Consider the following 26,781-nt stretch of genomic DNA (forward strand, 5'->3'; position numbering starts at 1 on the left):
CGGCCCGGCGGCGGCCCTATGAGCGGCGGCGGCGGGGCGGCGGGGCCGCGCTTATATGGCTACGGCGGCGCGCTGCCGCCGGCCGCGCTCCTGCGCCGGGGACTCGCCGCGGTGGCGGCGGTAGAGCGGTGACGACGGCTGCGGGGGCTCGGGTGAAGGAAGGCGGCGGGGGAACGGCGGAGGCTGGCGCCGCGTCTGTTCCGCGCTGAGCCCCGCGCCCGGCTCTTTCCTCCTGCCGCCGCGGCACGCACTGCGGATCTTGTAAGGGAGAGAGGTTTTGACGCCGCGACCCCCCCGCCCTCTGTTTTATTTTTAATTAATATTATTTCTCGCCCCGCGCCGGCGGCAAGGACAGCGGCGGTGCCCCCCGGGGGAGCCGGAGCCCTGCGGATGCGCCTCCCCGGGACCGGGGGAGGTGACTCTCGGAGTGGATTTATTGACTCGCGGTTGCGCCCGAGCTCCCCGAAACAGCCCGGGCTGGTGCCTGTGCGGATTGCAAACTGCGGGCAGCGCTGAGAGACACGCAGCAGGAGCCTCCTGCCGGGGCTGTGCCCCCTTCCCTAGCCCTTTTATTTCTCCCAGCACCGTTTGCTGTTTTTTTTTCTACTCCTTTTCACGCGAGCCTTAGACACTGTGAATGTGTATGGCGCACTGGATCCAAATGGGAGTTGGCAGTTTGAGTGGCATCCTCCAAGGCAGCCGGCAGACCCCGAGTGAGAGGAAGGACTGAGGCGTTTGCTTTTTTTCCTTACCGCCGTCGTTACTTCGGAGGCAGCTGGGATCTTACCTCGCAGGAGAATCAATGCCCTACGTGCGGGTGGCATACATGACTCAGTAGATCTGTCGCGGCTCTCGCCAAGTGCATCGTCGACCCGCCGCCGCCTTGTGTGATTTTTTTTATTATTATTATTTGATTGTTATTTTATTTTTCCCACCCGTCCCGGCCTTGGGGATACCGGGCGCCCGCCCAGGTGCGGCGGAGTTGGCGAGGCGCCGGGCACGGGCTCGGTGCCGCCCGCGACCATGGCAGCGCGGAGGCGCGACGGCTCCGCCTGGAAGTACTGCTGGGGAGTCGCGATGGTTTTATGCAGAACTGCGCTGGCCAGGTCCATCGTTTTAGACCCCATCTATTGGAATTCCTCCAACCCCAAGTAAGTCGCCGCTGCCGCCGTCGTCCTCCTCCTCCCTCCGCGGGGGGACGCTGCCGCGGCCCCCAAGAGACGGGACGGGGCGCGGGGGGGGGGGTGGCTGTCCCGGCAGGATCCGGCCCTCTCCGGGCCGTGTGGCGGCGGCAGCCCGCTGCTTGCCCCCACCGGGATGGAGGGAGCCAGGGGGAGTCGGGCCGGGCCGGGGAGGGGCGGTAGCACTGGGCTGAAAGCTGCGGGAGGGGTGCACGGCCCCGCGGGGGAGCCGCCGCCATCCCGCGGTGGGAGCGGTGGAGGCCGCGGGGCCGGCGGCACCGGGCGGCGCTGCTGGGAAGGGGTTGGGTGGGTGTGTGGGTGCTCCTCAACTTCTCCGCCCGCAGATGCAAACTCATCCCGTTTGACTCCGGCGGGGTTGCATCTGCGTAGAGCAGGGCTAAATTTGGTGGTGGAGTTGATGGTATCAAGGCACATGCCAGTGAGTAATGAAGTGAGCGCTACCCATCACGCAACCATTTAGTGTCATTCTTCATTAGCAAACCCAGGCAAAAAACTGCATGGGCTCCCAGGGCTTCGCTATCAAAGCACGGTCTTAAAATAGCATATCCTTTAAAAACTTAAACAGAAGAAACTTAGGCTTTGGGAAAGAAGAGTACTTTAGGAAGTGGGACGTCTTTCCAAAGAACAGTCTACCCGAGAAAACTTTTCTATCCCCTTCTTTTTTTTTCTGACATATGCAAAATAAAAGTTGGCTTCGTCCGGCTATGAAACCCTTTGAACTTTTGTGATTAAAAACACCTTAGCAATTTTTTTTTCCCTGGCTAGGAAGGAATAGTCTGTAATAAGTTCAGGAAGTTTTAAACCAGAAATGGATTAAAATAATTTATTCGAACTTATATTACATCTTTAATATATATTAAAAAGCAAACTGTGTGCATTGTATTAATTGAATTTTAAATTTCCAATTAAACCCAGTAAGTATCTGTCTTGTTTTCCCAGGGGACTTTTTAGAGGAAATGTTAGGTTGCGATGAAATGAGAAGAATGGAGTATTTCCTGGACTGGGGCTTAGTTCTGTGCGGGTGGCAGGATCTCCAAAAAATTGGGGAAGATTTCAAAGTTTGAATTAAGAGTGGCAACTCAAGTTTATCAAGTCTTGCCTTACTGTCATCATTCCCTACCATTGTTCCTGCTGAGGAAAAACTTGCAGGTTTTGTGCCAGCAGTTTTAAATAATGAACTACTTGCTGTATCCCCGTGTGACTTCTTTGCAGAGAAGTTTTCTAATCTTTCATTAAAAAAAAGTAGAAACTGATAGGAAGGCTGTGGAGTAGACATTTCTGTGTTTTTATTCTTAGCATTGTGGCAAATGTTCATTTTATTTACACATACACCAGGTGGGAAGCCAGTTAGGATAACAAAGTTTAGCTCCAGTCTCTGGCTCTGCACTTCTATGATTCATGCAGTTTTAAGCCCTTTCTTTGGTTTAAGAAAGGTGGTATGTCATGACACCTGAGAATAAAGAGAAGTAGGCGATTATAAGGCGGGCTTTACGGTGCTGTTTGAGTTTCCAGAAGTCACAGGCTGTGAGCTGGGGCTGCATTGCATTAGTGGGCCTACTGTGCTTGTGGAAAACAGGCTCGGCTCAGCCCTGGAGGTTTGCATCACCAGCCCTGTGCTCGGTGTTTTCCTACAGAGGTCACTCTTCCAATGCAGAACAGCTTGCTGCTCTGGCCTCTCCTCTGCTGCTCCTCCAGTTCCAACCTGCTTTCCCTTTTTTTTAAACTTACCTTGTAGCTTTTGTTAGCCATCAGTGAAATTAAAGTATCCAAGCAGCAGAATTTAACCCATCTTATAGTGCCTGGGGATATGCTGCCGTTATCAAATACAAGTTGTGTTTCCATTTGGGTAATCCTAAACTATTTGATTACAAAAAAGGTTTGAATGTTGTTAATGGTAGATCTAATGATAATATCTAATTGCTTTTTCAACTTAAATGCACACTTAAAAATAGGTTCTGCTGTTGATGTAATTGAGTTTTCTTGAGTGATTCATTGAGGCTTAATCACCACAGTGAAGAAGTACACTATTAAAATTAGTCTTTTCAATTGCTGGGGATAGTGATTTATAGGCCACTTGGAGGCCCATACTTTGAGGAAGCTTACAAATGCATTACCGATATTGCTGTTGGTGAGACAGCTCCACTTCTCAGAGCAGGATTTCTTACTAATTCTTGTCACAATTGTTTGCCCAAAGGATACTGAATAATTTCTCCTTAGACAAGGTTGTCCTCGCTTGGGATTCAACACGCTTGAGAAGTAAGCTGCTGAAAGGATCTCAGCATAGTATAATAAAGCTCCTTTCTAGGTTTGAAATAATAACTATCTTTTGGTACTGGTTAATTTATTCAGGGAAGCTATTCATTTAACTCTATTGAAAGCCTCAACACATAAATCTGCTGAACAGGTAGGCAATTAAATGCTGGGAGAAGTTATTAGTCAGGTTAATATAAAGTAAGAAATAATAAATTTTAGGTTAAGGTGAACATATAAACTGAATTGGTTTTGCACTGAAGTTTAGAGGTTGTAATTTTTAGCAGGTGGCTGGGATTGAGAGCACACAGTAGCTGTTTGAACACAGACCTCCCTGCCCTGCTCATGCTCAGCTCCTTTCTCCCTTCCTTGAGCTCTACTTTCATTGCCTCCACCGAGTCACAAGAGGTGCATTTTAAGTGACATAAGATAATTATACCTCTGACTTTATAGCTTGAGAGGTTAAATGTCATCATTGTAGATGGTTTTGTAGATGTTAGACTTCTCATTTGAAGAAAGTTAGTTCTCATGATCTTGAAAATGCAGTGAGAAATTATTCTGTAGACTTAACTCCTGTTGACACTTTTTAATCAGGGACTTTCTGCCTGTGTGGTTTCTGCCAAGATAAACAATATATATAGATAGCACGGATTACCTCAATTTCACCTCCCAAGCACTCAACACTGCCTCTGAAATGTATGACAGAGCATAGCGTTGTGGAGTGCATTTCAGTCAAACCTTCGCAAAATCTCATTCAAAACCCATTGTTTCTGTCTGAGTGTCTATGCCTTGCATGCTATAGGCTGGTGAGTGAGGCAGTTCTCCTTGGTAACATGTGGAAGCTTATCCTCAAAACTGCTGCATTTGACACTGATTAAGTTAGATTACATAGCTGTTTCTCTCTATCTCTTATAACCAATTATATATGGGATATTTCACAGCCCATCTCTGAATGAATGCTCACGTCAGAAACTGATAAAATAAACTACAATTGATGACCCTGTTAAATGGGCTATTCAGTAGCATATAGACTAGTCTGCTTCTCATTATTTCTGAAATTCTTATTTTTGTAGGTAAACAAATGCACATTCACTACCGATTGAATAGCCCCTTGAACTATGCTCTGCAGTTTGCATTTGGGTTAATCTTGTCGGTTTTAATATAGAGAGAAAAAAGGGGAAAGCACCAGGGGTGGAATTGTTAGTGCTTTCACATCCACATTCCTCACGTTTTGTCAGGATGATAAACTGTAGGTAATGGACAGTCCTTGTTTCACAGGACAAGTGAGTCTGCCGAAGCACAAAGAGCTAAAATGATACCTCACAACATGTTTGGTAGCCTCTTGCTAGACAAGAATTTATTTGGGAGTCCGGTGTCATGGGAGCACACTTTCTAACCTCAACAATTGCAGCTTCAAGCTGAAGAAACAGGAGTGGAAGGTTAAAATGATTTAAACACATGCTTCTAAATTGTACCCAAAACATAGCTGTTGACACTTGGCATGCTTATACAAGAAGTGAGTGGTGTCTTCCAGTCCATTTGTTATCTCTGGTGTTTGTAGCCAGGTCTTAACACAAGTGAATTAGCAAACTCAATTCAGAACAAAGTAATGTCCAGATTTTTCAGTTGGTTATTTTCCCCTAGTCTTTCACAGGGGGAGTATAATTGATATATTATTTATTGTAATTATCATAAAGTATGTTATCTGTAAGCTGTGCCATGTTGTTTCACTTTGTCTAATGGAGTAATTGCATTCAGAAAGGCAGTGACTAAAAGTCAAGCTAAAATTGCTATGTCCCCCCTTTTTCCACACACAAGAATGCCTCCCTCCCTCTCTTTTTTCTTCCTCTTTCCTGTTTTGTTGCAAGGAGATTGCATCCCTTGAGGTGTGACAATTAGGATTGTCGCAAATTCGGTCAAGGTTTCTGTAATGGAAAGGCAGCAGAGGGCCTGAGGTGACTACAGTGGCATGCTGGCCAGGACAGGCCTTGGAGACTTGCACAGCAGCCAGAACCAGGGCCTTTTAGACGATCTGGTCTTCATGTGTCGTGCAACCTGCGGTACCAGAAATTGCTTGTTGCAAATGAGAAGAAAGTCTTCTGAGAAAAAAGTAGTGATTAAAATGTTATTCATGTGTGCCTAATGTCTGCCTTCCTTGACTGCTGACATAAAGAAACCTGTTTTTCAGGTCATTTATCATACATCTACATGGATTTGCTTATGAGCTCATTCTTTGTGAGGCGTTGTGGAAACTTAAATAGGAATGTTACACTGCTTGAAATATTTTGATTAAAATATGCAGTGCCATAGAACTATAAACTTTTAACCAGAGCACTCTTCTCTCGAGTGAGGCTTTTTCTAGGGTGGAGGGGGAAGGGAGCAGCAAGGGAGAAGAGTTTGGGAGGGAGTTGCCTGAAAAGCAGAGGAAGGGAGGATGGCAAATAGACAGTGTTAGAAGAGCTTGGAAAAACTCCTGTGGCTTCATTGTCTCTTTAAAGCTGGAGAACACAAAGACAAATGCAGTTCAGCCTTTCTCCCATGATGGAAAATGTAAACCGTTGACACAGCTCCCATGTTTAACTTGTTTAATTCTCATTTTAAATTCAGTACTATACCAGCCGTGTGAACTCTGAAGATTTCTTTAGTAATCCATTTTGTAGTTCCGAATCAAAAACAAAGTGAAAAGGTCTGACACAATTTGCTTTTATTTTTAGGCAAATCAACCCTGGTCATAGTTAATAAGGGGATTACAACCCAGACTAGGTCTTTACAGATGTAATGTAAATCAAGGGCAGAGTATAAAGAAACTGATCCCTTTTGATTGAAGTATGGTAAAAAGGCATAGAGAAACTAGCAGCAGTAATCTGATTGTATGGCAATAAAACCACCATTTTCTGTCTTTCAGATAAAAATAATGTGGTAAATCCATGCAGTTCATAAGATGTAAAGGCAGATAAAGGGTGATGCCATGGCAACATATAGATTAGCTTGATGTTAGAAATGACACGTCTCTGAAAGGGGTGCTGGAGACTAAGGGCCTTGCTCCGGGCTGCGAGGCATTATGTGAGAGCCGCACAAAACTCGGGGCCGGGATTAGGCTGTATGAAAGGCCTACTTGTGGCTCGGGCTGGTTAAAGCAGCGAAGAAAAGCTGCTCAGTTCTTGCTCATTGGTGGCGTATAATATGGTAAAGATAGATTTCATTTGCTGCTCCGTCTGGAGCGGGGGCCAGCTGAAGCTTGAGGCTGTGGCAGTGGTGAGGCAGGGATGGCTCTCCTCGTCCAGGCCTGGCCCTGCAGCAGCCGTGCTGTCGGGTGGGCTGCTCGCATGCCTGGCCGTCCTTCACTGGGGGCAGGGGGAACAGGTGGGGCTGGGGTTAGCTGGAAGGAGAACAGAGACCAGGAGAACAGATTTTGGCTCTGTTACGGACCAAGGTCTCGATCCCTCACTCCATGGGAACAGCACTGACAAACATACTGCATTGTCCGTGCCCCAGCCAGGTGTTTCAGCGTTTCTTATGTTTCCCACCCTGCAAAAATATAAAAGAAGAAAAAAAAACAGCAACAAAACGCCAACAACCCAAAACAGCATTAATTCCTATTTGCCAGTAAAACTGCAGATAATCAAATTGATTGGCTTAGTCTCTGGGTGGTATTTATTCCTGAAAGGCTGGCTGAGATCTAGAAATGAACGAGATAAGCATCTGCCCCCCCCCCCCCCCCAATCATTGGGATGAGTTTGCTGTCAGCCTCTTGCGTTCAGCCAGCAGAGATTGTAGCCATTGCTTTGTCATTTATTTTAAGCGATCTGCAGCTGTAAAGGTAGTAAAATACCTCTCCCAGTGCAGCTGCCTGTTTTTTTTCCCCTGCCTTTTCTCTTAAAGAGCTTTCCAAGTAGTTATAGCTTGCTTTTCTACCCAAATGACAACCATAAACACCCAGAGCTTAAAGTCAGCATTACGTTGCAAATCGGGGTACCATTCAAATGAGAAATATTTACTTTATTGCCTGCTCATTTGTCTGCTGAGGGGAAAAAGAAAGCATTCTGCATTTGTTAGGCAGAGTCTAGACATAAGGGAAAAAAAACACCGAAGTCTACAATAACAGTTGTGTCTTTCTTTAGTGGGAACGAGCCTCGGATGAGCTCGGCAAAATAGGATTCATGCTGTTTGTTTGGCAGTGGCTTGGACACTTTTTAAGGTTCTTTTTTTCCCCCATTTTCTATTTTGTTATAAAGATGTTAATTATATGCTTAAATTTATCATTCTTATCCTACCCCATGGTAGAGTGGAAAGCTTCACAATCTGACTGAAAAGGCAACTCCAGAACCCAAACTGTCAAGCTGCTGATGCGATTTAACAAACGAAAAATAAACAAGTGCATATAGGGAGCCGAACAGATTGGCAAAAGTCTGAAGTACTCAGATATGTTTCCTCTCTTGCAGCTTAACCTTCAGAAATCTATATCAAAAGATCCAATTCATTTGCTGAAATTCTCCAAAGCACAGGGGCACCCTCATCTAATTTACAGGCCGGTCACATCCAAGCACCTTGCATTCTGCATTTGACAATGATTGCTAATGGGCCATTCAACTAAAGTATTTGCTTGTTAACAGGGAACAGAGCATGATAAATGTCCAGCAAGCTTGCGGCCTCCTTCAGCTTTTCAAATGCAGACTGGTGCATATTTATGGCAGGCAAATGACAAAGGGAGAAGCTGAATTACTCTGGCCTTATGCTTTCTGTTAGAACAAGGGTTAAAGTAATTAAAGAAATAATGCAAAAACCGATGTCCTTTGTTTGCCAGCCATTATCCAACATTTAGCTTTCGAACCTGCCTGTCATGTCACATTTCAGAAATGTGCGAGATAAGACTCGGTGCGTTTGGCAAGGCACAGAAAGGAATAGGTGGTGCTGTATGGAGGGGGCTCCCTGTGCCGCGGGTGCCAGGGCTGTGTGCTCCCACACAAAATCATCTGCAGGTGCCACTTCCCTGAAATAGTTTTTACTCGCAGAGGTTGATTCAAAGATGGACTTAAAACACAGAGCTTGTGCAGTCTGCACTGAGTTTCCCTAAAGGGGGAGGGAGGGGGGCACGATTTAAGAAAACAAGCACATTTTCACTGAGTCTGTTTCTGAACGCCAAGTATGAAAACAAAATGGCAGAACGAAAAACAGTTTTGCCGTTGCTCCTCTGCCCTCAAGGACAGCTCCATCTTCAAAACTGAAATGACAAACACACAGGCATTCCTTAAACTGATGCTTAGACTTGTAGTGTCTTCAGTGTCGTTCTGAATTAGTTGTTAGTTTTGTTATTTTTTGTGCTTATAAATTAATGTTTAGGGTTAGCCAGATTTTCAGAAGTCTTCGAGAAGTCTTAAGTACAGGTTTACAATATATAATTTTAAATTCTATATTTGAAAATGTCCTGAAGTATTTTGTGTTTTCAGCTGCAAGTAGGTAAACATGTTTAAGGCTTCCGTCTAGGTCCTGTTCAACTCCATGAAAATACTTCCAGTGACTCTAGTGAGTATTACATTAGCCTTCGAGGGCTCTACATTATAATTGTTTTTCTCATTATAGGTAAAATTTTTAATTTTATTATAATGAACAAAATCTATCATTTACTCAAGGAAAGGGAACATCCAGATCCTTTTTTTCTGCTAACTGTGATGCAGAGAACTTTCCTTTGATGTGATTATATACACTGTCAAAGACAGTGAATAAGGGCAGGACCTCTATCTTTTTTGGCAATCCTGGCCAGCCAACACCCAGTGTTTATTGCGGTATCAGCACGATAATTATAATGCAGCTGATTTAAACTTTGATGTAATAGCCTATGCTTTCTTCTGGTTTTAAAAGCAGGTCCCAGGCCAAAAAAGATAAAGGCTGGTAGAGGATTATGTTGCTAGGTGAATCATTCCTGATGCATAGCATATACATAACTATAAGATGGTTTTTCAACCTACAGCATTCTTTTTAAATGTCTTGTGATTAATGGCTAAAATAGAATTTGCAAAACTTTATTTAGTAGCATTTGGAACTGTATACACTTTAAAGAATGCACAGGAGGATAGGTTAGATGCTGGAATGATACGTTAGCCTGTAAACTCTGTGATGCTGTCAATTGTTTCTGACTGTTTTGTTAGTGTTTATTTGAATAGTGTATTTACTTAGGTACCCAAACCAAAGAACAATGGTGGGAAAGGTGAGCAATGCACTCTAAAGGGAAATGCATGTTTAAGCTAATAAGAGGGATTTAAAATTTATTATTATTATTAGTTAAAGCCTAGTTGCAATTGAATGCTATTTTATTTTGGATTGGGAGGTCTGCCAGACTCCAGCCTGTCAGAGCTGAGAAGACTCAAATCAAGTCCAGGCCTATTTCTGCAGCAAACGGGAATCCTGGCTCCTTGCCTGTGGATTCATTCAGGAAGGCCCATCTGGCTTTTGATGTTCTGCAAGTTTGAAGCAGTTTGTTTAAGGAACCTATGCAGCGAGCACTGGTGAAAGCACACATAACTACAGTTCTAACTCTTCAAGTGGTGCATCGTTTTGCATTTTCATTTTTTTTTCTGGTGCTTGCCATCTGCTTACTTACCTCCTGAGCAGCAGTTGGTTTCTATACCTGACAGGATGAAAGTGCACGTTTGGAGTTAGGCATATCTTGACTCCTTTTGAGGTTTTGCAGTCCCATAGCATTCACTGTCCACACTTCAGTTGTTTTCTTCATGTTTAATTAATTTCAGTTTAGTTCAGAAGCAGTCTAGCTTAATCACTGCACAACACTTGACCTTTAGTTTTTTCGGTTCTTTTTTTTTTTTCCAAGGTATTTTCAAGCTATATGGATTAGCTGAACAAGGAAGATCATGCTGGCAGGCAAGATTACTGGTCTGTGCGATAAATATTCTAAAATACATGATTTTTGGTGGTAATTGTTGTTCCTTCTAATTTTTATTGGAACAGTTTTCAGACAGTTTTTGAAGAGAAAAAAAGCAAATTTTTCGTAAATGTATTGCTTATTGTAATCTTTTCAATTCTTTGGATCAGTGTGTGACAGCAAGGCGAGCAAGATTGAACTCTGCTCCTAGAGCCTGACTCAGGAAACTGTCCTCATTCAGAAGAGCTCATGTTGAGCATGTGCTGAATGCTGAATATTTTTGCTGAAGCGGGACGAATTTAAGCATGAGCTGTCTTGAACCAAGGCCAGAGTGAAAAGGTTTTTGGGGGTTGGACAAATACACGTCTCTCTGAAGCTTCATTACATTTCTTTCTATCAGAAAATGATGTCAGAAGCTACAGCCCTGTCTGCACTAGGAATGAGTCTTAATTTCCACGTAGCTTGCCAGCTATCAGCGCAGCTGTGCTGGTGGTGATCCCTCATGCTGGCTGGGACAGTTTGAGCAGGTCCATCACCTTTGTTCCCAGATGTCTGTCTGCACTGGTAGCTCTGCCGGTACCCAATTTTCTGTGCTTTTGTTTGCAGTTCAGTGTGATGCCGATGCATTTCCACAGACAACTGGTTGATGTGAGCAGCTCAGTTGATCCCCAGAGCAGCTCAGGTTAACCCCTGAAGGATAATCTGGTTTGTGACTAACTGACCATGCTGAGCCTCCCTGTGGTAGAGCCTGAGACAAAATCTCTCAGGCACAGGGCAGCAAGCAGATCAAAATGGAGTGGCTGAGGCTCCTGCGGTCCCCAGCCACTTGGTGAAACCTTCTGATGGACTTTTCCACCTGGGTAGGGATGTCCAATCTAGTGATGAGTACACCTCTGGGCATTTTTAAGCTAGTCCGCTGGCAGCTTATCTTAATTCGAGAGGCTCAGCACTGCAGTGGGGAAAGAGCTGTTTTTGGTCGTTCAGATATTACTGCTGTCTTGGAGATGGCAGAGGCGGTCATGCTTGATTCTGCTTCTGCAAGTCAGTCAGACTTTGGAAAAGTTGGTAATTAACATAGGATCTCCACACTTACCAGTGGCTGAATCTTGGGTTTAATGTGAGATGCAAGTGCAGACCAATTGTAGGTGTCTCATTTGGGTTTTTGCTCTTTTTTTTTCCTTTCCCATCTGAAAATTGTCCTTTTTATATAAAGAGAAAAAGGATGCAGTATAGGTAGGAGTGAAAGTGAGTTGCAGCTGGATTCTGAAAATCTTTGCATAACAAAGGTTTGCCAAAATGTTTGGTTTGTCTTATGATGACACCATCATAGTTGATTTGGCATAACTTTTCCTGAAAGTTGTGAGTTAACAACTTGTTCAGCTTCCAAGTGTTTCCTTATGCAGGCAAATGGTATGCAGTAATATCTTTTCTAACAACTGCAAAGCAGCTGAATTTTTTTTCTTTGAATTTGAGATATCATCACTGATTATTAATGTCTCATCGAGTAAGAAGACAGACCCCGCCCTCTTTTATAGACTTTGCTTGGAGCATGTCTTGGAACAAGACCGTACAGGTGTGAACAAATTGTAGTTAAGGAAGACTGAAAACTTTGGTTTGTATCCTTGCGTTGTGGCTGACATGAGATTTGTTTCTGTAATAGAAATGGAGAAGAGCACGGAACGGCACAGCAATAGAACAATCTGTTTTCATTGTTTCTTTCTTCCATCCATAGCTTGTGATTTACAGTGCCCTTTTTGAAAAGTAGTTCTTTTGCAAGTGCCAGCTGGTCTCTGTTAGCTTTCTAACAGCAAAGACTTTAGTGACTTGTGTAAGAAGCACACATGGTTTGGTTTGACTTTCTGTTCCATGCTAACTACTGCTCTGCATCTTTTCAACAAAGCGCCATGTTTCTTGGTTTTGGCACACCCTGCCTCTGCGAGCACAAGTAGAGCGGTGGTTTTGTGTTTCACTGAATCCATGGCACAGACTTTTTTATTTTTTCAAAACCCCAAACCATATAAATACCTGATTATCTTTGCTGCGAGAGCAAAGAACTACTTTAATATTCCCAGTAGCATATTTTGAACAACAATTCTTTAATTAAAACAACATTGGTCTCTTCCTGTATTTCATGGCTAGCAAATGAGAGAAAACACCAGTGTTAATATCAAAGGGAGTCAGTTTTCATTACAGTAATGGTTCAATTGTGCAATGCTGTAGGCTGTGAAATTTAATATTATTGTGACTTGTATTGTAATTGTAGGATGACAGAGGAAAATGGATTAAGTTTAAGTATAAGTGTACACAGCAGCACATGGACTTTGTCAAATGGAAGCTGAGGGCAGGGGCAGGACGAGTCCCCCTCTGGCTCTGTCATAATGAATTAGTATTTTGTAAATAACTGGCCACTAGACTGTAGATTTATTACCTTTTGTAGATGTATATGGACACACACAGACACACATGAATTCTGCACTGACTGTAATTGCAGTGCGGAGTTGCAGAACGGGTTTATGCCTGTAGGCTTGCAGGGTATTTGAATGTCTAGGCTTCTTGTCTTCACCTTTCATGAAAATATCCTTGCCTGCCAGTTTGTGAAGTTTTCTTCTGAAGGCTACACCCATCCTTTCAGTTAGGAGATTGCTAACACATGAATGGCCTCAGACTAGAAAGCCCTTTGTCATTCTTTTCTTCCTGTTGAATAAAACCAAATGCAAGTTGCAGATGATCTTTGCTTTAGAAAATTGTGATAGACAACTAGCGTTAATGAGCAGTACCCCTTTCTTTCTCCATTGCCCATATACATGCAGATTAAAATGGAAAATGGTCATTTAAACCATCTATTGCTGATCTCTTCCATGGAAGATTAAGGGCAATGAAAGCTATATGTTTCATTTGTTTACAGCTTAGGTAAGTGGAATACGTCCCCGGAGCAGTGCCTGGTAGTTTCTTAGTGTGTAAACTCGATGCTCTGTCGTTTTAGCCCATTTCTTAACAGTGTTTCACAGAAGTATACTCATATTGAAACCTGTTCTAATGTTAAAGTGCAAAAGGGGGCAGTAAAGTGCTATCCAAAAAAAATGTTTATTTTTAAGGGTATTTTTTTTGGTGGTAAAACTTGCATTTCTCTATCTCCTGTATTTAAAATAGTTATCACATGAATGTCTTATGTTTGAAAGGTTTGCAAATGTCGTAAATGTGTATCTTTAAGCATTGTGGGAACAATGCTGAGGGTGAGTTTCCATGTTCTCTCCTTTAACCCAGTCCTGAAACATGCTACATATTTGGAAGGAATTGAAGGCGGAAAGCTGTCCTCAGATATATTTAGGGCACAGCTATATGAAGCATTTCCGAAAGAATTCCAACGTTGCTAATCATGTCTAGTTCTCATTTTGTGCATTACCAATGCTGCCTTTCTGGAAAAAGAAAATTAAAAGAGTGCTGAGGTTAGGGGGTTGTGCTTGAAGTTCTGAAGTGTGTAGTGGTGGCATGGGTCAAGAGTTGGGCTCTCATCCAGACCCGCATGCATCATTTGTCAAGAGGTAACTAGAAAGAGCAACTAATTACAATGTACCTACTGAGTGTTTTCTCTTTCAGAAATTCCTCAGAATAAGCCATTTATACAGATTGGCTTCTGCTTTCCACTGCAGCCACTTGCAGTTTTTAAACTCTAGGTAGAAAGCATGTTTCTGTTGAAATGCAGTAAAAAAGAGAGCGTGCTTGTGTGTGTTCGCAGGCTTGTGAGAGATAGCAAGCGATGATTGGAGGAGTAATTCCCTCATTGTTGAAACTAAATAAGTCCGGCCCTGTTTTGACGGTTCATATTTCTGTAAATGCTGATGAAATTATAATACAATGCACTTAAAATAGAATGTTGGTCATATCCATCTTTTTTTCTTAGTTAGCGGACCATCCTAAGCACATTAGTGGTTCTTTTGTGGTAACCAGCATTGATTTAGTAAGTGGATCAGAGTTGTCTAGTGCTCTGTGTGCTTCTTGCAAAGCAGTAATTGCTTTCTGCACAATAAAACAAAAAGTTAATTGCTGATAATAGTGCTTTATGTGGAGGTCATGTATAAAAACTAAATATCAAATCTAAAATTGTTTTTGAAATCATTCCTTTGCCATCCTTGGTAAAAAAATTGAATCATACGTATTTTCAGCATTTTGAGCCTTATCTGTGCAGTAAATATTCTAAGCCAGGCTACACTGCCTTGTGCAAAACACTCAGATCTTGTTTCCCATCCTACAGAAAAAAAGAAGAAAAAAAAAACCTAGATAGGTGTTTGCTCTCAGAGGAATTCTTAAGGCAGAAGAAAATGTGCTTTCCTTTTATGGGAGGAGAACTGCACATTCATTTCACACCCTGGATTCATGTTGAGGGCTGAGGGGTAAAGCGCAACTTGGTCTGAAGATTTTAGTTATATAATTGTGTGATAGGCTGTGTTTTTTTCTGCTTTATTTTGTGAACGAGAGCCAAGCGGAGAGGGAAGGGCAGCTTTCCAGCAAAGTGAACACATCTCTGGGAAGGAGGAATGGCACCCAGTTGAAGCAGCCACTCTGTCATACAGCAAAACCCCTGTGGCAGCTGTACTCCGGCAGCCTGAAGGCCAGCACTGCTGCTGCTCAGCGGGGTAAGCTGGGAGCAGGGTCCCTGGCCCCTGGTCACCCCAAGGACAGGAACTGTGGAGTCAGCTGCCTCTGCCCAAGCCCAGGATTGGGATGGCCTCTTGGGGGTCTGCTGCATCTCCTTTGACTTATCCACATTTTCTGTGGAACAATGTCTGGAATCGTGTAAGTCACAGTTTTTAAGGGACCAGATTTTATTTTGAAGAGAGTGTCTCCAACAAGATGTATCTGGTTCCAGGTGACCTCCTTCCATATACACAAAGGGTTAAAGGGGTACGGTTCTCACCAAACATCATGCCACAACTACAGGTTTGGGGCTCTCTCAAGTGCAGGGCTGCTTGAGACTTGTGATCATCCTAAACTGAATGGAAAGAAGTGAGTGTACCTATCCCTGCGACAGCAATAGTCACAAGAGTTGTTTGGTGAAGGAAACTCATGACACATCTTTCTAGGAGGCTGAACAAGGCACTTCTTGATGTGTTTGAAGAGTCCTGGTATCTGCGGGTGTCCCTCTATACATCGCATGCTCTGTGCCTTCAGAAATTTTGCAACTGATTTCGGTAAGGATAGGCTCAGGAAAAGGCACCAAGAATGGGGTCCATTTGCATGACTACTTGAGACATACAAAATGGGACATAGTTTTTGCCTTATTTGTGACCAGGGTGGTGATAAAAACAAAATAAACCCTTGACCATTTCCATTTTGAGTGCATTGCGAGCTTTTTCCCTCCAGTGGTCCAAAAGATTATGAGTTTCAGGGAAGGTAAGAAAGAGAGGGAGGACAAAGAGGTACCACAAAACCCAGGGTGGAGATGGGTTACAGTTTCAGGGGACTATTTCAATGCATTTATGGGCTTTCTGCAGGTTTTATTACAGGAGAGCCCAAGCCCTCCAACGAGGTTGTTCTTCCCTTCCAATGGAAGTGAGAAACACAAGAGCTGTAGCTTTAGAAACCTCTGCTATGGCATTTAATAATCTGTGTTTGTATAATGTGGTGCTTACCATTAAAGATCCTGAAGGATGTGAATGAGAATGTATTTGCTTATGTATTTCTTTGAATTCCATTTAGTTTCCATTCTGCAATTCCTATAAATGCAAGTACCCATTGCTTACATGAATAATTTCATTAACTGCCTGGAAAAATGTTACATATAAATAAAGGTTAGCAGATTAAACTTCTTAAATTTTATTGAAATTCAAAAAGATACCTGTTTAACATACTCTGTAAAACCTTGTTATAATATTAAAATAATTTAATAATACCACGCTGGCAAAGAAAAGTAGCTTCCAAAACTCGCTTAAAAGAATGTTAATAATACTAAATGCTGAGCCTCTTTTGTTTTCAAAGTTTCATTTGGTAGTCTGTGCATAATGCCAGTTCTGTCATCTTGCTGTGTCAAAACTATGGTAATTTTTCTTGCAGAAAGCTCATGTAAGAGTACTGCCTTTCTTTTTAGCCAAATTCCATACTCATTTTGAGACAGATACTCCACATTAATCTTTTTTGATGAAGCTTGTTTTTCTGTCTGTTCCATAGCAGTTACTGATCCTGTTTTCATTGAATTCCTGTTCACTTAATCCATTTAAACTGGCGTGAGATCAGTCCTATACAATCACTGCTTTTGGAAAAAAGCATTTGGGGTTCAGAGCCGTGTGTATACCTCATATCCACATGGCATATCTTTGCGTATGATATTGAATATGACAGAAACTAATGTAAAAGCTCTGTAAGGATAAAGGACTCTTTTTATAGAGAGTTTTGGTCTATGTTTTTGGATTTTTTTTCCAGTTCAAAGTCTTTGGGAGTCAGTAAACTGATTTTCATCTCATTCAGCAGGCTATGATTAGGCCCCTGCTACTTCAGTGAAATCAGTAGGACCTTTGCCTGTATAACTTTTATGAGCTTTGCATCAAGATATTAGGCCTTTTGTCCTCGGTAGAAATATTTAAGCAAAGCAAAAGAATACTCAAAATATTGTTTCTTTTCCTAAAAAGCCAGATGATGGCTATCATCTATATGCTATTTAATAACCATTCTTTTTAAACAAGGAGGAGTTGTGTGTGGCATGCTGTTCTGTATTCTGTTTGCACTTGTGCAAGTAACGGGCTAACGTACTGTGTTATTAGTATTCATGACATTTCCTTAATAAAACTTTTCAATGAATAACTTTATAGTCAGGCTGGTAGTTAAACTTCATAAAGTTAAGTGGGTAGGATTCCCAAACAGAAGGTTTCAGGCTGTATTTTAAGAAACATCTTGATTGTTCGCATTTTTAGGGTTATTTTTGTTACATTAATTTAAAACTAACTGCCTACACTAATTAGTTCGGGTAAGGTATTAAAGCACAGAAATTTGGCACTGTTTCCCCAGTTAAATATATAAGATTCTCAACAAGTAGTAACATGCTCTCTAAAATTGCGTTTATTTTATAATTACTAGGGTATAGTTAAAGGTTAGTGATTGAGTGCATATATAGAGTGAGTGAGTTTTACAAGTTTGTAAGTGTGACAACACGTTTTTTACATCAGTGTTGATTAATAAAATCTTTTTAAGAATTTATTTCCCTAAGATTTTTTCTGTTGATATTTTTACAGTTTCAGAAATGGCTGTGTAGAATAGTAGAATATTAGGAATAGTAGAATACTCTTAATGAAAAAATATGCTGGTAGATAAAGTTTTGATTTTTTTTGTGAATTTACTATTATGCAATTAGATAAGTTTGACTGGTTATCATTTAGGAGAACTCCTTTATAATTTAGTATGTGTGAATGTGCTAAGTTTCTGTAAAACAAAAGTTATATTCTTAAGAAAGTACTTTGAAATTGTATCTAGATAGATAGATAGGTATTAATTGCAAAATCAAATTTAAATTCTCTAGGACTTTGACAAGTTAGTGTTCATTAAAACCAGGAACTGTGGGACCTCAAAATAAGTGTAGTACTGAAAATTGCTGTAACATTGATATGAGTGGGGAAGAGACTTTTTTTTTCTATTCCTGTGAAGTGAATTTTTGATCTAATTTAAAACTGGTTTAAAAAAAAAAAAAACAAAACTTCGGGAACTCTGCATGTTGGTGTTACTTGCTCTAAGCTGCATGGCTAGTTAGACGTGTGGGAGGGATTCACATCCATGGGCTTTGCACAGATGTCAAATGTCACCCACAACACACCAATTTGGGGCTGCCAGCAGAAATGCCCTCTGTATCCTAAAGTGGTTTCATTTCATTGTACAGCTTTTACTATACTTAATGTACCTTTCCGTGCTTTCTCACAGAAAACACTATGATTATTAATTATGGGTAAAATTCTTCAAATGCCCTTGTCGCATTTTATTGGAGTTCTAGAAGAAATGTGTCAGGAAACTGGCTAAGCTTTTCTCCTACATTTCTGTTTGGGTACAGGGACCTATATTGTTATGTAAGTTTCCCAGTAAAGAACATTTATATCGGAAAAGCATAAAATTAGGAAGTCAGCTTTTTTCTATGAAGCAATGGCTCCAGTGCTGTCACTGCCCCGACTGCTCAAAGAGCCGGGTTAGTATCCTAAACAACTATTGATGTAACACAGCCTCCCTCAGTGCCATGCACAGGACTCTGAAATCTCTTGATCTATCCTTATTGTATCTCTGTTTGGGGGAAAAAAAAAAAAGGTTTTCAATTAATTAAAGGCACATTCCCTTCAGACTTAAAACCAGGTTATTAACTTTATAGATGCAATCTTACAAACATTTCATAAGTTTTGTTGCTATCCCAAAATGCTTAAAACTACATAAGCACTTGCAGGAATAAAGATTCAAGATACATTCAGTCATGCTGAAATTTTTGTTAGCCTCTACCAAGTGGTTTTTGGTTTTTTTTTAGATCTAAAGTTTGCAAAAATAAGGTCATAAAACAATAGTCTTAATTCCCTTCCTTGACATTAAATAGTTTCAGAAAGTACTTATTACCCAGCAAGTGATTTATTTAAAGTCTTTATGAAAATGCAGTAGCAGAAATATTACACAAACGGGAGGATAAAGATCCTGCCTAGTTATGGGTCACTAAGTTATTGTGGTTGAACTGAAATGCATGAGTGGAACTGAAACTTTTGTATTCTCTCCATCCATATTTATGCTTTATAGTTGTAAGAAAATAAGGAAAGTAAACTGCGAAAATATCTTTCTTGCAAAGGTCACGGAAAAAAGAAATCAATACAATCCAGTTCTCAGATTAATCCTTTCATCCTTTTTTCTTTACTAATCCCATCAGCATTAGATCCTAAAAGTTCAGAAACTGAAGTGGAAGCAGATTTACCGAGTTTAATGCTCAAACTGTACAGACTGCAGACACAGAGCAAGAGTATTCCCCTGCCATAAAGCCTAACGAGTGCCTGGGTTAAAGCTCTTGTAAAATGTGCTTTAGCTGTCTGTTGGGGGTGGTTCTGTCCTTTGCTTTTTATGGGGCAATTCCTAGCTGCGTAACCAAGGCACACAAATACGCTTTCTGTCTGGTCTCTGTTTTCGAGAATCAGTTGCCGGCTGTCCCTGAACCTTTCTTGTTTGTACTCAGAATTTGCATGGAGAACATATACCCCTCCTACTTAATTACACACGTATATGCATGAAATCCAAAGTTAGATTCAGTGTTTTCAGTTTTTCAGGGCGGCTTTTGGGTTGTATGATTGATAATAACAGGTGCATGTTTCTAACATTATAAATTTTGTATTTATTAAGCATGCACATCTAAGTTGATCTAAATGATCTAAATTTGAAAACAAGGATCCTTTCCTGAGGAACGTCCTGTGTCATCTTACACATTCCCATGATGTGAAGAAGAGCTGCAGCAGCAGGATCACAGCCTTTGTCCTGGCATGCAGGTTGAGGGACACGAGTACCGTACCGTTCATCTCCTGGTACAGCACTGCTGCACAGGAGCAATGCAAGCTGGGGCTCTGGCCAGACAAGACGATACAGTTAGTTGCAAGTGACCTGGGTTAGCCCAGAGACGCTGTCACTTTGCCTTTGCGTTTGCCTGGTCAGAATTGTTCCCAGAGGAGGGGCTGAGTCAGGATCTGTGCTGTTCTCTTGGAAACATATGCCGGCTGCGGTATGTCTTTCCTCATTTCCTATGCGCCCTTGCAGGGCTGGCCACTCCCTAGGTAGCTTCTCACGAGGCTGGCAGCTCCAAGGAGGATGTATTTCCACCTTTGCACTTGGATTACCGTTCTGGCTTTATGGACGCGGTAGTCACTGCATTCCTATGGCATGTCTGAAAACTGGAGGAGGAGGCGCAGCTTCGCCCCGTCTCCAGTGCACCTCTATTTGCACAGCCGTGGCCAAGCCTAGTTTCTATAGTCTAGAAATTACACTGCGTGACATAAAGGAGCGCAGTGATTTATGCATCAACAGTCGCTTTTCTTGCCACAACATTTCATTGTTCTTTTTCCCTAAATCTGTAATTACATGTCTTTGTCCTGCTACGTGCTGCTTCACAACAAATACAATTCTTACACAGGCTTTGTGAGTGAAAATAATCCCACTCAATTAGCACAGATCATAAACTTGCATTGTGCGGGAGCAGTTGCAAATGATGGATTCAAAATTTGGGGCATCACATCCTCCTTTTTTTCCCCCATTCTTTAAGTTCTCATCCAGTTCTGCTCCTGGCTGGTGGGCTCCTTTAGCAAAGGAGAAGGCTGGGGGTAATCTACGCCTACAGCTTTGTTCCTGGGCCTTAATATTCTAATAAGCTTCCAGGAAGGCTGCCTGTGAATAAGCTAGATTTACTACATGTGCTGTTTAGCACTAGCGCTTGCAGAAGGGTGTTCATTAGGCAGCAATTGTTTCAGTCAGTTTTTCAGGCTGATTCTCCATTAAAGAAGCTCTTTCGAAAAGGCTGGCAGGCAGGAGAAAGAGGAAAGAAAGTCAGGCTTTTAGGTCTGTGCATTAGATGACATTGTATCGCTGGCTGTAGTTCTAAAACTGCACTCTTAGCCTTAAATGAAACAAATATATTTTAAGGAGAATGGAAACAAACAAACCTGCTGTAGCTTTTGTCCTTGTAAGAATAAGGCTCCTAATTTTGTGGATAAATCAATGCTCTAAGTAATTATTTATATTTTCCTTTCATGAAGAAGTGCTGATGTTTGACTGGTAATTAATACCAACGGGAATGATACAATAAGATCAAGTCTGACCCCAAACACTAAAGCTCACTGTCAGTCTAAGAAGTCTCCATCTATACAAAGACAAAAGCACACCTGTGTTTCATTTGTAGCACCAGGGAAAAAAAAAAAAGATAAAATAACGATGTAATATTGGAGTTTACAAAGAAATCACTGTGGTGTGGTAATCATCGTGTCTTGGAAGTGTTTTATAAGAAGCATGTGCAGTCCTTGGTTTGAGTAGATCTCCAGTCCATCCTAGGTCTGTAAGCATCATCCCGACGAGTGACTGATGTTCCTTTGTGTTATACTAGTAACATTAATCAACATCGCAATATGTTGTTAAGTCTGAAAGTCTAAGTTGTTTCCTTTCCCACATGGCTGTTCCAAATGAACAATCATTCTTGTCATTCTCCCATGTCCAAAATTAGCAAAATATGTGCAAGAATAGTAGAAATGTTACCAACATGTAAAAACAGGATTGTAGCCCCTCATACATTGCACTGGCTCCTGTGAATGGCCAAATGTGGAAGAAACCACAGTTCCTGCCAGAGACATAAAACGTTCCAGAGTTCCCAAAACTGGGATAAAGACTATAAAACTCAATCCATCTGTAATTTCCAAGATCTAAATAAACATCTTGTTGATATTAAATTGAGTCAGGCCTAAACTATTAAGATCTGGTTTGTTCACTCTGTCATTTTGGTTTTGGAAACTGTGTGTTTTTTCCTTTCTGTCCATTGCAATTGCTACTTTTCTGAATGAGATTTTATCAAGTGTTTCACATTTACCCTTTTCTTTTTTTTTTTCTTTTCTTTCTTTCTTTTTAGATTCCTTCCTGGACAAGGATTGGTACTATATCCACAGATAGGAGACAAACTGGATATTATATGCCCAAAGGTGGACTCTAAAACTGTTGGCCAGTATGAATATTATAAGGTCTACATGGTTGATAAAGACCAAGCAGATAGCTGTGCTATTAGAAAGGACAATACACCTCTACTCAACTGTGCCAAGCCAGATCAAGATGTTAAGTTTACCATCAAGTTTCAAGAGTTCAGCCCTAATCTCTGGGGCCTGGAATTTCAGAAGAACAAAGATTATTACGTCATATGTAAGTTCAAAATAACAGTTGTTCATTCTTTTAAATATAGTTGTTTGTTTCTTTGTATTTTGTGTCATACATGATAAGCAAACCAAGAAGACTCTGAATGGGTTTGTATTTTTTTTTCCTCCAACAATATTTTCTCGACAGCACATTTTTGACATTATTGCTGATTTCTGTAGGGCCTTTGTATCTTTTTTTCTCGATTCATGTACACCAAATTACATTGTACTTCTGTGCCTTCACAGAGCTTCTCCTTTTGTGCACGATTTTATGTTCTATATTCATATTGAAAGGTTGTGCACAGCTAAAGCATGGCGTGTTTCCTGCTTGCAGCTCTGCTAATGCACCATGCTGTTGGCCTTGCCCGTGGGTGCCCTTAATGCCAGGAGTAGGGGTAGAGTGGTGCAGCTGAGGTAACCTGTGAGAGGTGGTTGGCTGTTGTTCCAAGTGATCCAGGGGTTCTTTCAGGAAACACATTCTTGGGCAAAATCCAGATGCAGCATGATCTTGAGTTTCGTCCTTTTTCATGGTCTTGACTTGTTGGATGAATGTGTGTGACACAGGCCTGTGTCCAACAATTTTTAAACTCTGAGTTTCAGGCTGATCAGGAATTTATACCTGAAAGCTAATCTGGAGGTAACCTGAGTTTCGTGATTCAAATTACTTATGACTTGTAAAGTTAATGATGTACATCAGGGGTTAGCATAAGCTGAGATTTCGGCAGTGCAACAACTATTTGCATTAGTTTAGGTTTTGTCATTTTAATACTGTGGCCTGCAGATCTCATTTAGCCCCATGGGGATTTCTGAAGTCTTGAGCAATGATCACCAGTTAGTAGGAGCTAGACAAAGTCTATGCATTGGTTTATCTGCAGTTACAATGAACTTACATACTGATGTGTCTTATTTCTCCCATCTCCTTGAAATTACATTGTACAGAGAGGCTGATAACTACTTTATGTAATGTCTGCCACAGTAAATATTTATTAATTTCTTAGTTTAAAATATTGCTAATTTTACATGTTCTCTAAGCAAGTACTTTTAAAATGGGAACAGAAATTACATTTAATATGAATTAATGATCACTTCCCAGTTATAACCATAACAGTACACACTGTATCATTATGCATAAAGCAGATTGTATATCACAGAAATTAAGTAAGAATTAGCAGTAATAAATATATATAGAAATGACATATCTTACTAAATAAGTCTGAGGAGATATAAAACGCCATTTATTGTTTTTAAGGTTTGACAAAAACATCACTTACTACAAGTACTTTCTCAGTTCAGTCAGTGAGTATATAAAAACTTGATCCCACTTACACAACATTTAACTTTGTCAGAGTTCCCACTGAAATACAGTGAGATTTACTGGGGTGAAAGCTGCAAGATCAGATGCTGAGAGATAGTTGTCTGTAACAACAAGGAGGATGTGGAACATAAAAACAACCATGCTCAAATAGTTGGCTTTAATGATGACATACATTCATTATTTAGTGCTGCTTAAAAAAAAAAAAAAAATCCACAGCAGAGCAGCTATAATGGAGCAAATGGCATTGTTACTACTATTACTTGAAAAATATGGGCACAAATGGAGCTTACTGATACATTGTCAGTTCTGTCATATCCGCGTCATGGATTTACCTGGAGAATTTTTAAGTCTGGCTCATTTTCATTAGTTTTGTATAATTATTTCATTACAGCAATAAGACATAATAGATGTCGCATTTCCTGGAAGATTACAGGGTAGTTTGGTTGATAGAACTTGCTCAGCCTTCAGCCTAATGCCTCAAAAATGACACTGGCCTGGCAGTAATACTGGAGTGCACGGATATTACTTTCTCTGCTCGTTCTTGCATAAGCAAATGGCTGATTTATCACTGTATCGCTAGCGTATTAACCCAGCTGCAGCAGGGTACCTATACATTTTAATAGGCTGGACAAAAAAACCCATTCATTCATGGAGAAGACAATGCAGTCAGTGATGCTGGCCTCAGAAACACCAAGAGGGGCAGGAAACTAGGCCAAGGCTCAGCTAGGACACCATTTTACAGAGACACTGGAGCTAGATAGCATTTTAACAGTTTGTGTTCAAAAGCGTAAGATGTCATGCAGCCTTGTCAGACACAGGTTCTGGTAGTCAGGATGTTTACTGTCATTTTTGAAAGTAATACAATACATCTTAATCATGTACGCAAATTGGACCATAAATCATTTGCTTAAATCCATGTTCCTAGGCCTGTAATTTAACAGGTGTGCTCAGGCCCGAATGAGGAGTATACTGGGTCTGTTTCCCACTGTCTCAGACGCGCAAACATTGCTCCTCTTTTCTTTCTTTCCTTTCTGTGTGCTTGGGAAATATGTGTGGTTTTTTTGGTGGTGGTGGTGGTGGTTTTTGAGTCGGGGGGTGGGGGGATGTGTGCTTTGAAGTGAATGTACCAGTGCACTTTATATGCCAGCTTTTAAATTTGAGGTATTTTAAATTTGAGATATATTCCCTTGAGTAAGGGGCATCAAACAACCCAAGACAAGAGTTCACTGAGCCCAGCGTTTTCGCAGTGCTGTCTGTGGCTGGATCTACAGACGAAGCTCATGCTGCTTATTCAGACAGGTTGCTGTCAGACCTTAGCATGTTTTCTGCATCATCATGTACCCTTATCATCTTGCCATTATTTGAAAACATATGTTTTTCTAAGGTAATAATATGTGGTTTGTGGAGCTTTATTAAACAGTAAAATCTTTATTCAGATTAGGGGGTTAGTCATTTTAGGAGCCTTAGAGTAACAAAGCAGAGGAGTTATAACACAGGATGAAGAAGCTTCCTGAAACCTGTGTACCTTTAGGAAATGTGATTGTACATGAATTCTTCAAGCCATAATTTTTATATCATTTAGATGTATTCATGGTAGATACAGCAGGAGATCTTTTCTACTCACTTCTTCCCTGGCTCTATGCACATAAAAATGAAACTTTTCCCATTCCTTAATTCACTTTTTTTTTTTTAAAGTAGAAATGTTGATGAATTTCTGATACCCCCTTTCATATTTAATGGTACTTTAATCCAACAATAATCTAAATCTAATCCATTTTTTGGAACAACAGCAGTGCAAGATATTCCTCAATGTACAAGTATCAGGATTCAATTCTGTGAAGGGCAGTACTTGGAAAGATGATACTCAATGGTATCATGAAAGTGAATAAATGATGTAACAGAATGTCCTTGCTTTTCTGTTCTTTGCCGTCATCAATTTTTGGTTCCTTGGAAACTAATAGATTCATTTCCTTATAGCTACCTGATTTCTTTTCAGCAGAACTCGGGAAGGTCAAATGTACTTGAGATCACAGACATATTAAGGTTAGATTATCCTAAAATATGCAACCATTTAGCTAACATATCATAAGTCTCTAAGGAAATCCTTAATCAAATGCATGAAGATACATCATGCCCAACAACATAAATACCTGTGTGAAGGGCAAAGTTAAGCAGAAGAAGGGTGTGTAAATTTGCAACTCTAATGTTTGCATCAAAAAGTCCTTTTATGTCTTTGGGTGCTTTGGGAATGAAGTATAATTTTCTGGTGTTGTGGATGGCTTAGAATGAATGGGAATCTCCTTGACTGTAAGAGAGAGATCTGCAAGTGCTTGGGTTATCATGTAATTGCTTCAGTATCCCTCTCAGATGCAGCATTTCTTGTATGGGAGGGAGACGTGGTAGTATAGTACAGGCATATATACTATGCTAAAAATGTTTACTTCTGGTGAATGGGAGTTGTCCTGAACCCTTCCCAACAAACTTGGCCTTTAGTCACAGGGCATAGAGAGTGCTGGAGTACATTGAGTTTGCAGTGAAGGAGCGCCTAAGGGAAGCCTGTAGGAAGCTACCTTGCCAGAGGGAAGGGAGCAGTGCTGCTAGTTTTCAAACCACCATCACACCCCGAGATAGTTTGGCCAAGCAAACCCATACTCTGCTCGCCTCATCTCTTCTTTTGCATAAAAAAAAAAAAAGAGGCTTATACAGCGACATCATCAGTGTAAAACAATACGTCACCTATGATGAAATTTTACCTGCTTGAAATGTGTAGATAATATTTTTATCGTTTTTGTTTTGCTTTGTGGGTGTTTGTTTTTTTTTTTTTTTTTTGTAAGTGAAAAATACTTTGGACTTGGGGAGGGGCTGCAGAGTGGTCCTGGAAAAGGTTCCTCTAAAGTGCTTTCTCTGCCTGTGACCTCATTAGCCAAGCTTGCTCAGCTAATGATGCTCATTGGCTTTGACATTGGCAAAATGCAATATGCAGCTTTCCTTAAATGTTTTTTGTCAACTTTTTTCAAGTGACCCACATACATAATTGGCTTCTGGCTTAAATTAAAAAATGTATGTATTTAATCCCTGTCTGATTTAAAGGGTTATACTGGCTAGCAGTGCTGCATTTTGGATAAATGCTTGTAATAGTCTGGTGGCTTTTAAAATGGAAACAGTTGTTCTGAAACTTTAGCATTAGCTGGGTTTAAAAAAAATCCCAAGGCTTTTATGTTTTCACTTTGTCATCCTGCTACAATTAAAGGGCAATAACTG

The 26,781-nt window shown here is 41.0% G+C and overlaps 1 protein-coding gene across 1 annotated transcript in view; it reads left to right on the forward strand.

Moving 5' to 3' along the window:
- The first annotated feature begins 38 nt into the window (after positions 1 to 38).
- Positions 39 to 26,781, forward strand: part of EFNB2 (ephrin B2) — a 44,127-nt gene continuing 17,384 nt past the window's right edge. Inside the window, exons 1-2 of the mRNA XM_083814591.1 lie at positions 39 to 1,151; positions 21,929 to 22,212. Of these exons, the coding sequence (XP_083670717.1) occupies positions 1,024 to 1,151; positions 21,929 to 22,212 (412 nt within the window). The 5' untranslated portion in view covers positions 39 to 1,023. The remainder of the gene's footprint in view (positions 1,152 to 21,928; positions 22,213 to 26,781) is intronic.

The sequence above is a fragment of the Anser anser genome (assembly GCF_964211835.1).
Source record: "Anser anser genome assembly, chromosome: 1".
Taxonomy (NCBI): Eukaryota; Metazoa; Chordata; class Aves; order Anseriformes; family Anatidae; genus Anser; species Anser anser.